The sequence below is a fragment of the Felis catus genome, chromosome B2 (genome assembly GCF_018350175.1).
Source record: "Felis catus isolate Fca126 chromosome B2, F.catus_Fca126_mat1.0, whole genome shotgun sequence".
Classification (NCBI taxonomy): Eukaryota; Metazoa; Chordata; class Mammalia; order Carnivora; family Felidae; genus Felis; species Felis catus.
In genome coordinates this window covers 122,278,612-122,295,872 of record NC_058372.1, presented here as the reverse complement: position 1 = coordinate 122,295,872, position 17,261 = coordinate 122,278,612, and the positions used below count along the sequence as shown (strand labels likewise).

At 38.4% G+C, this 17,261-nt stretch overlaps 1 protein-coding gene across 4 annotated transcripts in view; it reads right to left on the bottom strand.

Annotated features, from left to right (window-relative positions):
• Nucleotides 1-17,261, bottom strand: part of PDE7B (phosphodiesterase 7B) — a 579,566-nt gene that overhangs the window by 210,916 nt on the left and 351,389 nt on the right. For 3 of the 4 annotated variants that reach the window (XM_045058098.1, XM_019831281.3, XM_045058099.1), the window contains one exon: nucleotides 578-638. In XM_045058098.1, coding sequence (XP_044914033.1) covers nucleotides 578-584 — 7 coding nt within the window. In that variant the 5' untranslated portion in view covers nucleotides 585-638. Of the gene's footprint in view, nucleotides 1-577; nucleotides 675-17,261 lie in introns of those variants that run through there. The other variant, XM_019831282.2, reaches the window with a different exon arrangement.

Genomic DNA, 17,261 nt, shown 5'->3' with positions numbered 1-17,261 from the left:
TAAAATGAAGAAAATAATATCCACTTCATTTCTTACTGGAATATTATATATTAAGAGTTTGTGAAAGGCATTGATGATACATCATCCTACAAGAACAAATTATTTTTCATTACAGTGTTGTAATTTTATTACAAATGCATTGTGGGTAACTGTAGATTAGTTCACATTTATAGTTCTCCCAGGCACTGTAAGAGCTTTGTGCTGTGATAGAAATTCTTCATAGTTTACTTACCTAACTTATCATTTCCAGTTTAGGAACTGCAGTGTGATTCTTACTTTTTCATCACATTTGCGTGAATACAAAGCACCCAATTCTATGTTATGCTGATGAACCAAGAAAAATTCTGAAATGCTCAGATGCATGATTCCTGACTTACTGACAGTTAATAAGATAAAAACCTTTTTTTTGTCATCAAATGTTCCAATATACATGTATTATACCTGTCTATAAACCCATAAAAAAAGCCTATAAGTCTCTGCAATATGCAACAAGAGACAGTCAGCAAGGCAACAGAAGAACATCAAGTCCATAGAACATCCACATACTTAATATATCTAAAACGAGAAGTCTTCTTACCTAGCATGCAAACACATTTGACATTCTGATCAGGGTTTTCAAACAAGATTTCACCACACCTCTGAAAGAGAAAGAAAGCCATAATTATTTTCAGATTTTATATCAGTGTTCCCAAGGTAATGTGTCTATGCAACCTGACATCAGCATAACATTATTCTACTTCTCATGTTTTCCTTGGTTATCTGAGTCTAGGGACTTGTGTCATGAGTAGGGATTTTCCTGGTAGTAAAATACTTGAGATATTAAGTTGGGATGGATTGTTCCTTCATGCCTTATGCCTTTGCCTAGAGCTCATTTTGTGTGTTCCTCTGAGGAGTCATGGCCTGAGATGCATTCGGTGTCTAATGTTTTCTGTTTCAGTGGAAGATATGCAGTCTATTAGATCTAATAATTGGAGGTTAATCACTCTCAAAACTGGTCCTTCCTCAGATGGGAGTTATTCTAAACTACCCACTCTGCAATCAAACACACACATTGTTAAACACAAAACTAGGTGGCCTATACTTAACTCTCTGAACTTGAAAGAAACAAATAAGGAAATGATGAAAAGGTGGCACTCGTAATGCTCTTCCTGAACTCACAGACTCATGGAAATGGCAACTTTCTTACCTATATCTTATTTTTAACTTGCTTATTAAAATTTTTGTGCAAGGTAAACTCTGGAGACAACAATTAGCTCTTTAGGAATGGACTACACTTACGTATATGACTGACAAATGGTTAGTACCTGAATATGTAAATAAATCCTCCAAAATCAATAAGTAAATAGCAAACAGTCCAATAGAAAAACAGATAAAGGAACTAGCAATGCATGGAAGAGGGGATCTAAATGGTCAGTAAACACACAGAATAAATTCAACCACACTAATAATCAAGAATGAGCAAATTAAAGATAAACTGAAGTCTATTTTGAATTCCTCTGCATGGGAAAACATAAGAGTCTGGCAATAAAAACTGTTATTAAAAATGTAGAGAAAGGGGCACTTGTAAAATGATAAAATCACCTTGAAGAAAAATTTGCAAAATCTAGTCAAGTCAAAATGCACATATCCTATGACCTAGCAAGTTATCTTCTAAACTGACAACTGGAGAAATTTACACAAATAGCTTTAATGTTCGGCTACAAAACAGATAAATCTATTATTCACCACTGGAATACTACACAGTAGTTCAGATGAATGAATTAGAGTTATGTATACTTTAAAAACATATATTATGTATGTAACATGTACATGTAAATATATAATAATCAATTATATAACAATAATGTTTAAATCATGTGAAATATATAGTGTTCAAATCATACAAATACATATAATTTTCAAATCATGTAAAATACATAGAACTGTCTCCATTTTATATGACGTTGAAGATAACCTAAAAATAGTACACATTATTTGTAGATATATTAATTTACAGAAAAAGCATAAAAACAGGTGATGAATAATGAACATCAAACTCAGGGTTGGGGGAAGATATGCAGAGGATATACATTCTTCATTCATAATTGTGAAAGGCAGGTTGAGAGGGAAAAGGACAACTCAATTACATACATTCAAACCAATCCATTTCCTGGGATGACCTACATCATGCACAGAGAGATGGACATTTGGCTCAGGGCCATGAAAAGGAAGCAAGCTGTTCCAGTGAATCAAGAGAATGGACTGCAGAGAGGACAGGTTGGTTGTTCCTGAAGGTGGTAAGAGGTCAAGGAATACTAGATGGAAAGTCTGTATTGTGAGCTTTTTTTCCTGGTTACTCTGCTGACCTACATATCATGTGATATTTATCATGCTATTTAATCTCTTCATGCTTCATTTCTTTGTAAGTAACATGGGGATGCTAATATATGCCACAAAGTCATATGCGAGAGCAAATGTGAGGATTAACAACCCGTGGCATCTGACCCAACTGTCTTTCCTGTTTTGCTTGTGTTTTGGCAAAGGTTGAACCCATTCAAATTGCTAGGATCCATTTCCGCATTACCTGCTTTTTTTAAAGTGGTGTTTTTATGACCTGAAAGAATTAATCGTTTTTAAATGAAAGATCAGAGGTTTCAAAAATATTTTCAACTTCTTGGCAAAACAAAGTGTTAAGAAGCTCTATTAATCCATATTCTGAGTCCTACAAGGAACGAATTCTGGAGTGCTCCCTTACCCTTTGTCAATGGCAAAGCCCACACATGTGCTGGGATACAACTTTCCTTCTTTCATTGCAGGGGATGGAAGCAGATGGTAGGTGGAGGTTGCATGATTTCCCATGGCTACCCTAACCCAAGGCTAACCTTACATATATGGCCCTTTCAGAGGCAGATGGGTGTGGGTGTGGGTGTGGGTGTGGGTAAGGGTGGTGCCATGGGTCTTGTTCTTTTTCCTAGACATAAAGAAATCCAGAAGTTTCTGCAACTCCTGGAGCATGCATTCCTTAACAGTCATGGCCTGCCTGGGTTCACTGACCACACAAGCTAATGACCAAGCATCAAGGGCAGGTGCGGTGGCCCTTTTGATGATGAAGCAGTCCTCTTCCTTCTGTCTTCATCTCCCTGGCCATCTGGGAAATGGCTGAGGCACCTCTGACTAGTTCTTTAACTGCTCTGCTTTGTAAAATTACCTGATGATGGTAACAGATTTTAAAGCATGCCCAGAAGGGAATCTGTTGTTCTCAGAACTTGAAAGAAACCAGATTCTTTCCAGTGCTTTTTCTCATTGATGCCAGTGTTTAAAGGGCCTTGGCTGCCAGGCTCATGCTTGCTGTGAAACCTAGGGCAATGGCCCAGTTTAAGAGATTAATTGGGCTAAGCCACGGGGTCCGAGTCTCAGAAAACTGCAGGATCTTCCATGGGGGAAGGTCTCATACCCTCTTGGGTTCTCAGGTGCTGCAGCTGTCTTTCCTCATGGCTCTACCTGGTCACGCATGCTGGGACTTCTCATCCCAGCTCACTGCTGCTGGATGATCCTGACTTTGACCTGGTTCTGATCACCAGGCTTCTGCCTCCTTCTCAAGATCCCATCTCTCCATAGGATCTCCAGTTTCGTTTTGTTTTTGTGCCTCATATACTAATGTCAACTCTCCTTGTTTGTGTCCTTCTCTCCCAGTTAATACTGACCCAAATAATAGGGCATAATTATTGAAATCCCTCGCCAAGGGGCTGGACCCTCCTGGCATACGATCTTCTACAGCACATAGGATATGCTGCACATGAACTCATGTATGTAATGCCTGTTAACCTCATAGATATTAAGAATCAAACCACTTTCATTGTTGTGCTCCTAACATGCCTCATTATATAATCCTGGTGTCTCATACTTACAAGACACTTAAAGAAGATTTGTGGACTAGCTAACATTGATTTAGCCCATACTATGAGCTAAGCATTGTTCTAAGTGCTGTACATCTACCATCTTATACTTTCATTATTGTCTTTTAAGAGAGTAGAAAATTGAGGCACAGAGAGTGCCACTCACCGTAGAGGACTCCTCTCCAGTAAGTGACAGAATGAAAGCTGACAGCTTACCCAATGCTTGACTAGTATACGCAGATTCTTAAATATTGGCTATTGTTTATCTACTCACTGCCCGGGTCAAATAGACTATGTCTGCTTACATCCCCTCCTCTCGCTCATTAGCCACTGACTATTTGCCTGAGTTGCAACCTATTAGAGCATAGGTTTTGTATTAGACTAATCTAAGTTCAAATCTTATTTCTGCATTCACTTACCAACTATACTATCATGGACAATTTATTTAGTTTTGTCAAACTTCCTTTCTCATTTGTAAAAAAAAAGTCAAGCTTATCTACATCATAGTATCATCATAAGTTTAGTTTTAATTCATTGTGAACAAGAATGTACCAATTTAAATTTCTGTGGATGAGACCATAATACAAAAATACAAATTAATAAATCTAACTTATTCCATAAAGTATATTTGAATTCTCATATTATTATTTAGGATTAAAAATAAAGAAATAATTCTAATTTAAAAAGTCAGAATACTTCACAATTTGGTTGCCAATTCCTATATAGTAAAATTTTTCTGTGTTAAATCTAAAATTTACCTTTTAGTCAGGAAGAAAAAGATGATGTTATATATTAATATATAAATATAATATATAAATATATAAAATGCCACATCTATATTAGTAGTTTTAATTAAAAATATTTAATTTCCATTAGTTAGATCACGTTTCAGCAAAATGTGAAATAAAATATATTTCTTTTAAGTGAACTATATTTTTTCATTACTTCCACCTTAAAATTAGTTATGAAAAACTGCTATGAGGTGTAATTTTTAAAAATCACACTAAAGTATTCAGCACACCTCTTTTTCTTAAGGGAAAATTATATCTGAAATTAAAATATTTAAATATGAATCATAGTAACTATTGTACTCAAAAGAAATTTTAAAAAATTAAATAAAAAACATTAACGTTAGTGAAAAATTCATACATTGTTCAACTGGAAGCACTTCTAACATTCTTAAATCAGTTAATATTTTTCCTGCTTCAAATAAAATTGTGTGCTCTTTTTATTTTTCTGAATATTTCCAATCACTTGAATATTTTAGTCTCTCAGTGGGCCTCCAGCAATTAATCTTTTTAGGGCAGGTGTCTTAATATCTTTGGATGGGAGGAAACATTAGTAAACAAAACACAAAACAGAAATCCTCATTGGTTGGTGGTTTGGCCCACTGCCAGCTGAGTCAATAACTGTTTTCTGTAAGTAGGTAATGTTAAATGCTATCAGCAAATAATTAATAGGCTGTGATTCTTTGATTATTTTCTTCCCATAGTTATAGGTTGTTTTTTTTTTTTTTAAAGCAGAAAGGCATTTATACATGAAACTAGGTACTTATAAACGCATTGGAGGAGCAGGCTATAGGCTGGGCACCTAGAAATGAGTCTCAAAAATGCAGAATTGGCTTACGAGGGGAGCTGATGGTGGGCCACATTGGAAATGTGGAGACACAAGAGGCAACACTGGAATTGTTAACTTCAAGACCACACCACCATGGCAATGATCCAAAGATTAGGAAGCTATTGGCATGATTGCCTTTTGATACCCACGGAGCCAGTGATGGAATGCTGGAAGCTACTGTAAAAATGCAGAAAGACCCAACATGCCCAAGTCTGTGCTTGATAGATCATTAAAACAAATACAACAAAAAGAGCCCCTGGTATATCACTAGATCTATTTTGGAAAAAAAAAAAGTGATCAAAACTGAGTTTCCTGAGCTGAAGTGCTAACCATGGTTGCTTTTTGATGGAAAACGAAGCACATCTCATTTGTGCCAGGAGCGACGGAATCAACCTGCAGCAGACAAGGCCCCAGCACAGGCTGCCTTCACCCCCCCCCTCACCCCCACCCCCACTCTCACGCCATTTCCAAGTTCTCGGATTCTGCAAGTTTCCCATTCAGGAATTAATTTCTCTAGTGAGGTTTTTAGTAAACAAGGCAAATGCCCGTATGTTGATGCCTCTGTTTTATTTGTTTGCCCCTGAACCTCAAAGTGTCTTGCATGATGACACTCCCGATGTTAATTAAATGAAAGAATGAATATTTCTTTACTGAAATTCCGGGGCACATGCTTGAAATTTGAGATTATCTGGGGTAGCGTGAAAAGAGAATGTTTTCTGGACGTTTATGTATACACACCAGTAAGTGCTGCCATTAGCTGCAGCCACATGACGTGGAACTGCGCGCAGTGATGAAGGGGAAACTTGACATCGAGAAGACATCTCATAATATCTGGGTCACTTTCCATCTCACATTTTTCCCCAACAATAAACAGAATGTTACTAATAAAAACCAGACCCCAGAAGATAGGCCTGAAGAGAAAATGGTTTAGGTCTTTAGATCATAAAAAGATAGCTTCTGTTAAGAAACTGAACTCCCCAAAGTCTAACAAGGGTCTAGAGGCTTGAAACTCCATTGTCTATCAAATGAGTTAATGAGTGAATGAATGAATGAAGAAACATTCAAAATTATTTATTGAGTACCTACTCTGTGCAGGTACCGTACTGTAAGTGTGAATACAAAATCGTATGAGTCTTAGGAACTCCAAATGTCCCCCAGAAGTTTATTGCTTAGTCTGAAGTCAGAACATAGGAGACTGTGGGTAACCTCAGTGGTGGGCCCCCAGTGCTGTCTGGGGCTATCACAGAATGCTTCCAGAAAGAGATAGCCACAGGTCTGATTGGAAGGAGTTGGCTGACAAAGGACAGGGCAGAGGTAGGTGCCAGTGCGAAGCCCTGAATCCCTGTTGGGACCCTTCAAGTAGCTGCTCAGGAGGAGACCAAATTGTGGTACATCAGGATAGAGGGCTTAATCAAAGTGGTAGTCACAGGTGAGATGAAAGATAAGTATGGGCCAACAGTGACTAAAAGAATTCTGGGCCCAGTTAGAGAGGCCCGACTGAATTTTGAAGAGCCAGGATGCCTAATAAATTCTTTTTGCATTGTAATAGATAATTACAATTTGGTGGTCCCAGATATCTCTCACCAATAGTATTGGCTACAATCTTTTGTTCATTTCCAGCTCCAAGAGGGTATACCAAGTCTGTGGTGTCTCCTTATTCTTTTTTCTTAAATTATTACACAGAATGGCTATAGCCAAAAGAGCAGTCCCTAACCACTCAGTTGAAATCTCTTGTGAGGCTGACTTCTGCTACTGCTAAAGCCATTAGCACCTACTGTTGAGCACATCACAATTTCCCCAGCCCCCAGAGGGTGCATTTCCAGGGTCTCCTACTTTACAGTGGCTAGAGTCCCATCTCCCGTGTGGGTGGCATAGCCAGGCCTTAATCTCTAAACACTGTGGCAGCCCTTGGTTCTTTGGTGCCAGAGGACTGCAGATCTGGAACTGGAGCTGATTTCAGCTCAAGCTCATGTTTTCCTTTCTAAGTTTTTCCAGTGAAAGAGCAGATTTCCATCCCGTTTCAGGCTGTTAAAACGTCAGACTAATAAGTTTTCAACAATCTGTCAGTGCAGATCTCCAGCAACAACCTGGCACTGTCTTCGAATTGGGGCCTCATCGTCCAACCCGACCTCAGCCAGTCAAAATAGGAGACACGCTAGCAAAAGGAAAAAAAGATAATCACCTCGAGCTGAGTAGAAACTCTTAACAAATCCATTGTTGCCAACAGTCAACAGCGAATCTGTGGGCTATATTACCTGAGGTGACCCTTCAGGCAGGGCCATCCCTCATAAACCTCTAATTAGCTATGGTTAGAAGTGACTTGAAAGATATTAATGCTATTTCTATTGGAAAATGAGCCTACCAAGCTTTTAACAGCTTTGTTTTCTTCTTCAGTCAAAGAACAAAATGTTAGCTCAATGGCGTATGCTTTCTATTAGAGAAGTGCCAGCAGCAGTAACGTCCAGAGAGTCTCTCAACATTTTATTACATACCCCTATTTTTAAATGTTTAAAAACTACTCATTATGAACAAAAACTTGGAAAACCTGGTTTTAGCCCAAGAGTAATTTTGTTGTTGTTGTTAGTAAGCAAACATCTAGAATGCAGAACTGTGTTTTCTGTCATTTGAGCCATGGACAGTAGAGGGCACTAGAAAGGCTATATATCTAATGTGTAGTGGGACACCCGTATGGAGATCCTGGGGTCAGTTGATGCACAGGTTCAGAATTGCTGTGTATTATGTTGTGCTTTTCAGTATATGCAGGCTTTCTCCATGCACTTTTATTCTTGACTTCCATTGCACATATTGGAATACACACTGAATATCACATATTTCATTGTGTAAAACAATGGCTATAGCTTTGATCAAGCACAATTTTAGCAGAATCCGTACCTGTGGAACCCAATGGCATGCAGAATGTAACTGGGGTATCTCTTTAATGCACCCAGTTATAGCAACAGAGTGGGCATCATAGTCCAAGGTACTCTGGGAATCATTTTGATATGGGCTCTGAGAATTGTCCTAAATCAGACACAAAAACGTATACCACAGATCTTGATAAAGATAGCAAAAATTATGTCAGAATTTTCCCATACAATTTCCTATTTTATTTATCTCCTCAGAGCCCTAAGCATTGATTGTCTTTCAGAAAGACACTTCTGTGAAAGCATAAATACTTAACTTTTATAAAGTGAGTGTCTATAGTGGAAAGAAGTTAGAGTATCTGGATTCAAATCCCAATTTATCCCTCTCTAGCTGTGTGATCTTGGACATAGTATTACTTACCTTTTTGAACTTCCTTGTAGAGGAGAGGTAGTAACAATGCTCACTCCTTTACTGAAATAATTAATGTAATTTGTGTGAAAGCATCTTGTGTACTCTGAAACCCATAATAGGGCCTGCTGTGAATGCTGTTTTGTAGAAGGAAGGAGGTGGAAAGTGGAGAGGGCCATTTGGTGAGACTGTGTACCGATTCAAAACACAGTTCTACTGTGTGAGTCAGGGGATTTTGTGAGGAGAGAAATTTTGCTCCTGCCAAATTCCTGAGCACCAGTCCCTCAGAGGGTAACCTGCAAAGCCAGAGTAGTCTAGAGACCAGAGGTTGGCAGGGCAGGATTGGGGTGGTAAGCCCAGGCTGGGGAGAGCAATGGCGTTTGAGAAAGTATTAAATGAGAGAGGAAGCAGAGGTGAGGTGTGAGGTGAGGAAGCACCTCGTGTGAGACGTAGATCTAAAGAAATGCAGGAAAAGGAAGAGGGACTATTTGAGGATCTGTAGTTTGGGCAGGGCAGTTCCAGTACCAAGAAGACACATCTCTAATCTGGGAGGGATCTGGGATACCGCTGTGGCCAACAAAGTCACTTTATAGATGTAGCAAACAAACAAGTACAGTGAAGCTAGGTGACTTTCCATTTTAAGGTCTTTGATGATCAGACTATGAGCTCTTGAGTTCAAAACAAGACCCCAATACCAGATGCATCACCCTCGGCAAGTTATTCAACAATTCTTTGCCTCCATTTCCTCACATGTCAAATGAAGATATCACTACTGCCTATGCCATGGGCCTAGAATAGTGGCCGGTAGAAGTAAGTACCCAATAAATTATTACTTTCAAGGATATACAATTATTTGGAAGCAGAGAAGCCACGAAAACCATAGGTTTTTCAACTGCCCTCCAGTATTATTCCATGTTAGCTCCTTAATGTGGACTTTGAGCCATTGACCTGGGTAGCCTCAAGGTGCCTGAAGCACACATAAAGGGACACAAACCTGTAGTTCCTGTGAGATGGGAGTGGTCAACAAGTATTTGTTTAATGAATGAATGGGAAATCAGAGGGCAAAGAGCAGATTGAAAACTGCACTAATCCTTACTAGACAATTAACTCTAGTTGCTACAAGGGAAGGATTTCAAGATCTAAAGTCTCACTTTTGTTGAATATTCCTTTAAAATATTCATTCATTCAGCAAAACTTCACTGAACTCTTTCCAATGCAGCAAAAGTAATTATCTGTATTTAGCTGCTTATGGCTGCATTTACTTATTAAATTCAGTGGAACCTATCTCAATTTTGATTATATTATTCTCAAATAATACTTGTGTGTTTAAAGTCCTAATTAAAGACAACCAAGCAGACTTTTTGTATAGTGGACATGTTGACTTTAGAAAGTTTCTATAGACCATTTGGTGCCCAGAGATTGACTATGCCTGATGCGCCCTTCTCCTTGGCATTGAGGAGGCGGGAGGAATCCAAATGGGTTTAGGAAAGAGGTTTCTCATACACTGGCCACATCCTGATGGGTGTGGAAGAGTTTGTGAATAATGTATTCTGATTGGATAAGGGAGAGAGGAACTAATATCGAACAAGTCCTCAGTGGGAGTTGAAGGCACAAGATAAGCTAGAAGGGTGTTTGTTCTGAGTAGTAAACGACAGGTGCAAAAGCCTAAAGGTGACTGAGGAAATGAAGGAAGTTAGGAATGGCTAGAAGGGGTTGGGGTTCAGATAATCAGGTGAACTGGCAAATGAGGGACACTAGGCTGGGGAGTTTGTCAGGGGCCAGAGCACACATGGCCCTGTGGGACTCCATTTAGTGATTGGACACGTGCTTGGGTAGGCCATGAATCTGAACAAAGTCACTGCAGGTCACAGGCCATCTGTTCAAGGCAATAGAGAAATCCCAAAGTGTTTAGAAAGCTTTTGTAATGGGAATACGGTACAGCAGTCACGTTTGCTGACTGATGTTGCTCTTCACCACACTTGGCAGTATCTTTAAGTGGGAAAAGTGTTCTGCCATGTGAGTCATCACCTTATACTTGAGTGTTTAATAATATTATCTTTGGTATTCCTACTACTTAGAGTTTTGACAATCAATGAAGGTAAGGAATACAACCAGAACTGCACTTTTTCTGACTCTCCAGTATTACTGCACACAGGATATTCACAAGCAGATAGATTTCTTCAGATTTGCTGTCATCCGTATGGCCTTTACAAAGGGTAGATCATGGAAATAAGAAGGTGGCTTGCCAAATTTCCAAGTCTAGCACGAACAGATTACAAACAGCAAGTTCTTTTAAACCATGCACAGGGTGAAGACTGAGAACAGAGTGAAAGGGTGATTAGCAGACAAGTCCATGGATCCCCGAAGATGCTGGAAGTAGGGTCCTTCAACCAACTCCTTCCCTAACACTGGAGATGGAATCTCCTCCTAGAAACTACTGGAAAAGCATGCTGTACTTCAAGAAAATCATTCGTTTATCCACCATCACCTTCAGAGTGAAAATCGAACCAGAGCAGGACTCCAGTATTCTTGTACTTCAGGCTGACATAACATGCAGCCTGTCCCTCTGCTGCCCCTAGAAGACTGACACTGTGAGCACTTGGAGCAACCACCTTTTGTCTGATGTGTGTATTGTCAACAATACCTACTCACAATTGCTAAACTCCAGCCATCTGGGTGAACTGTCCAAGCTTTAGACATTGGTTTTCTTCATTTACCCTGCAATTTCCAAGCTACTCTAAATGACCCCATAGACAGCAAAAGCTTCACAGATAATATCAGCAATACCTCCAAATCATGGTACAGACATCACGATTTGGAGATTCATGCGACCTCATCCAGCTGGTAACTGAATGAATATTTATACAGGACAAAGGAATACTTATAATGTGCTCCTTGCAGCTCAGTGCAGTAATGCTCCTGTACATAAACCAACAATTAAATGTAATCCTATACACTTATAGTTTTAAAAGAAATTCAAACCAGTCCTTGGAATTAAATAACCCCAGTGCTAGAGAAAATGACTTCCAGAACATCAAGCCTAACATGCAAACACAGGGCTTCTGAGCCACAAAGGAACAAACACTTTTCCACAGGGATAAGGGCTCGTTGTATAACTACTTGTGAGGTCAAAGATCCAGATGTTCCCACAGATGATCAAAAAACGATTACTGGTCAAATAGCATTGACCATCTCCGTATGGACAGCTCTGAGACACGGATTTGGCCTTGGAAAGGCCAAAACTCTGTAAGTTCTACTGGCAATCCATGGCAACCCCAAGTTAGAGCTGGAAAATCCAATATCTTGGAGAAATAACTGACAGGTCTTATAAGCTACAAATGAAAATGAAAAGCCATGAAAATCGTGCATATTTAGCTAACTGTTGTATTCTGCTTTGTTATAGCTTACTAAACCTTACAATATACTGTGATAAGAGCAGTATTAAAAAGTCACATCCTGTTGGATCTCTTTCCATGAAGGTAGAGACTTTTGTCTAGTTCACTGTTCTTCCCCAGAACCTAGATCATTTGTCACATCGTAGGGTGTCAATAAATATTGCTTAAAACAAAGAACGAACAAATGATTTGGGGCAAAATATACCCAATCCATTCATTACTATGTGGCAGTCAAGTCAAGCATCTGTGAGATGGTGAAAATTCAAATTAGAAGAATAAAGTGAGCAAAACTGTACATAAAATTTAAATAAACTCAAATTGCAAGTTTTGATGCCATTACACCATTAAGAAATTGGCATCTGGGATGTGCAGTGAACCTACTATAAATGCTTTAAGTGGAGTCCCACCCAAAGGCAAAGATTTCTCTAAGTCTTATATTTTTGAGCTGTAGTTTTCCCTGAAAAGCAAAAACCATAAACACTAGTTTTTCAACCAGCAACTCTTTCAAACAAACAAAATTTGTTCTTAAATCTTCTTGATCAGAGTCCATATCAGGAAATAGAAGTAATATCTATATTCCATCTCATTAGTGTCTGTTTGGAGGGTTAAACCAGTGAAGTGTTTCAAGTGTCTGATGAGAAAAATTGTATAAAGGTCACTTGGGGACTACTTATGGTAGTAGGTACTGTGTTGTTGATGTTTTATAATACTCATTCTAATCACTTTATTGCCTCAAGACCCTCTTCAGCCTTCTTACAATGATCCTTGATTTGAGATTTCATTCTTATTACTGTCAATAAACTCAAGGAATCCTGAAGATCATGCTTCATTAGCTTCTCAGTAAATCTGCCTGTTATCTGACATTACAATATGACATATATTCATCTATTAATAATGCTCATTAAGTAACTAATGCTCAGAGAATGAAGAGGTTTTTGCCTATATTGAATCTTTTTAACCTAATGACATAAAACTCTTTCCTCTGTGTATTTTTAGCAAAGCAAGAAAGAAATTGAACACAAGTGCAATAATGCTTATAGACTCATTGTATTAATTTACTAGCCTTAAATTTCGAAAACCTAGGCTAGATAGGGGCCGTGCCTTAGCTTTGAATCCTAGGATCAAGCAGAATGTTTGGCATAAAGCAAATGCCTAATAAATGCTTTTGTGCATGGCCGAATGAGGAAAATATAACATACCAAGGAATCTGGTCATCATTAAACAAATTCTACTCAACTCAAACATGTCAATACAAGCCTTTCTGGATATCATTGTTAGGTATGAAAAGTGTGCCATATCCACACACACACACAAACACATGCTTAACTTTGCTTAGTGTGCTGTAGTTTGGTGGTAAGAGTCCAGGCTTTTGTCTGGAGTCTCATAGCAGCAACTTTGAATCCCACCTCCACCATTTCCTAGCACTTTGACCTTGGGAATTGGCTTATCTTTCTCTCAAAGCCTGTATTCTCACCTGAAGAACTGAGACCACACAGAGGTGTTAAGAGATTAAATGTGATTAGCACATGTGAGATTCTTAGTGCGGTGCCCAGTACATAGGAAGTGGACAGTATATTCCTCTGTAAATATTACACCCTTATACTCTGGCCTTCATCAGAGTCAAGCAAAGAGAATAAAAAGTCTTATTTCTCATTCTGGACATTGTACTACCTTGCCCTCAAATCAAAATGAATCTTTGCTGCTCCCTTTGTCCCAAACGTTCCTTGTATTTTGGAGGAAGTGCAAAGAAGGGGCGACAGAGAGCTTGATCTTTGGAGTCCAGCGGCTTGCGGATGGCATTTACCAGCCATGTGGCCTCAGGAAACCCTCTAAAGTTGCTTCATCCTCTCTAAAACATGATACAACCTCCCCACCTCATAGGGTTGTCCTGAAGAGTAGGCGTTATCTATAAAGTTCCTGACTCAATGATGTTTCTATATGTACATGTGCATCCATGTAGGTATATATCTACTTCTCCATTCAGTGTCTACCTTCTTTTCTCCATATGTTCAAATTGTTCATATTATTTAAGACCCAGATAACAGGGTGATCCTTTATGAAGCTTTTCTGATATTTTTGAGTCTAAGTTAACTTTTTCTTTCCTGGATTTCCTATAATTCTTGTAGCCACTTTCCATTTTCTAGGTCACATTTTCATTACTTTGTCTATAGACCACGAGCTCTTTAAGGCCTGAATCTAGATCTGCTTTATATATTCCACATATGTCCCCATCAGCCTCTGGAACAGTATGTGTGTGTGTGTGTATGTGTGTGTGTGTGTGTGTGTGTGTGTGTGTGTGTGTGTGTGTTAATGAAAAATATTTACCAAGCATCTGTTTTTAAAATCTTGTTACTATCCTGCCTTATTGCACAAAGATTTGGAGATACATGTAGATTTCTTTTGGTGTGCATATGTGCATGTTTACATGCAAATAACCACCCCATACACACATCCACACACACGTATATTGCAAAGGGTATTAAACCTAGCTTAAAGCCTGGAATTAAAACCTCCGAATGTCCAAAAAAACAACACTTAGTTCACAGTGCTAACCTCATTGTGGAATAGAGTTCTTCATGTTGAAATCTCTTATTTACTCTGAAGTTATTAAGAGAGGAGACATTCTCTTGTAACACTTCCTGTAATATATTTTGTTGCTATGATTCCAGGAAAAATTTTTGATCAGTGTTACTCATTTATTACAAATGAAAATATTAAACTTTTGGAATCAAGGAAGTAATGTTCACTTGCTTTCTTGGCCTGCCACCATTCATACCTTTCATATTCACCGTTGCCAACATTCTTTTAGAGCCAGCTCTTTGTTAGTGAAACATTTCTTCATCTAAACCCGAAAAGTAATGGTTTTTTTGCTTTCAAAATGAACACTCTTGATGTTGGATAGCATTCTCAATTTCGTCTCTACAAACAGGTTATCAGTGTTTCACATGCTATTGCTGATATCAGATCATTGAAGATTATTCTTTAAAAGAGAGTACTTAGTTGAAATTGATGAATAAAGAGGTAAAATTATGACATTTGTCTCAAAATAAAGTTCTAAAACCAAGATCTGATTTTGAGTATCTTTATGTTAACTACTCACTGGGTATACATATTACTTATGTAAAATAATTACTAGTCTTTATTTTCACATTTTAGACCCGTGAGTGGCTTTTACTCTCTAAAAAGGAAAAGCAATATCTTTCTTGACCTTTAACGTGCAAAACTTGTAATGTACGGCAAATTTTAAGGAAGATAAAATACCAGCCAACCTATTAACAACCGATGTTTCAAGCATGTGGTTAGGTGAGTTGGCAAGAATGCTTCCGCATACGGAAACTATTTTGATGATCAGAATAAGAGAGCCAAAGAGCTCTGGCAAGTGAGACTTTTAAAAAATGAAATACAACACAAACTTTCAATTACACATGTAACTCCAAATGGCCTCAGAAATCGTACGGTGAATGATAAAGTAAATGTAAATTAAAGTCTTGGTCATGCATGAACCACTAGCATGTATGGGAGGGGAGTATCCTGCAAGTATTTTTTATGACATTTTTGAATTCTCCCTTATTTTCTCACTCCATTGCAAAGGCAAGAATCCTCAGTGTCTTCTCTGATTTCTCCCTTTGTCTTGCAACCTCCCACTCGCCTCTACCTCAAAACGATTTAATGACTTTTCAAGTCCTTTGGCTTCAGCTCAAATCCATCTACCTTTCCCTATGCCATGACCAGCATGCAGTTCTGCACAGCTATTTAATAAAACCTCCCTTCTTACTATTCTCATTGTCACATAGCAGCCAGAACAGTCTACATTCTGAGTCCACCATTTCCCTGGTCAGAGGCCTTCCATGGCTACCCTTCACCTCAAAATAACCAAGAATTCTTCGTCTGGCACAGAGGGCCCTACATCTCCTGGCTCTTGCTCCCCAGTGGTACATTGCTTTAGGCTTACTGAGCTACCCTCCCAAAGATTCACTATTCTGTGCACCTGTAGGCCCCTGCACTTTCACCAAGGAGCTCCTCCTTACTGTTTTTCAGCTTACAGCTTTGATTGTAATGAGTTTTGCTCCTCCTGGTGGACTTCTTCCATCTCCAACGTTCTGGTGAGTACCTCTTCTAGACGCCATGGAAGCACCGGGATAGATCTCTATGGGAGCACTAATCACGCTGAGATAATTCCCTAGACTAAAAGTCAAGTAAGGCCTCTAATTTATCTTCAATTACTTTCCCGGAGCCTTACACAGTGTCTCATACTTAATTGGCATTTAATAAATGTTAGTTGAAGAAGGAAGGAAGGAAAAACCAGGGGTTAAAGGACATGTGATCCTAATAGAGCAAAAGGGAGCATGCACAAAAGTCTACATAGTCATCCAAGAGTAAGCAAAAACAGTTCTGGTTATCCAAAGTATGAGAACACCTGGATTCAAAACAAGAACCAACTAAACAATAAAAACCCTTGACACTCTTTGATGCCAGAGTTTTAGTCTTGCTGGAGAACAAAGACTTTTGGAGTGAAGTAAGACAGATGCATTGCATACTTATTGTTTGTTATCAGCATGAAAGAGAATCATTAGAAAAGAGCAGAATCCAATGTAAGGAGATTGGTTTTATTCTTGGACCTCTGCTTATTGTGTAGAGAGACATCATCTGCATGGTCTGTTGGCATTTTGAAGTTTAGATATCTTAAAGAAAAGAACCTCACAATCAAATTTCAAGACTAAACGCCTCCTTTCTCTGTATCAACATACTAATATATTTTAGGAACCATATTATATATGACTAAACATATGACTGAAAAATTGTACAAGGCATTAAAAATGTTCAGAAGAAAGATCTAATCATTTACAAGTTTTTAACACTTATAATTATTATGCTAATTTTATGGTTATAGTTTTTGAACTACACTCTATTTTCTTGCTTACTACCAACCCAAAAGAGATAAGGAAATTTTATTTGTTTTGGGAAGATAAATTTAATTAAGGAAAAGATACACTTTCTGTTTGAGGTGAGTTCATTTAAAATGGCTGAAATTTAAAACCCAAATTCAATTTTAAGCAGTGACAATGGCCAATGCACGTAAATAAATTCCGCCTGCCCACCA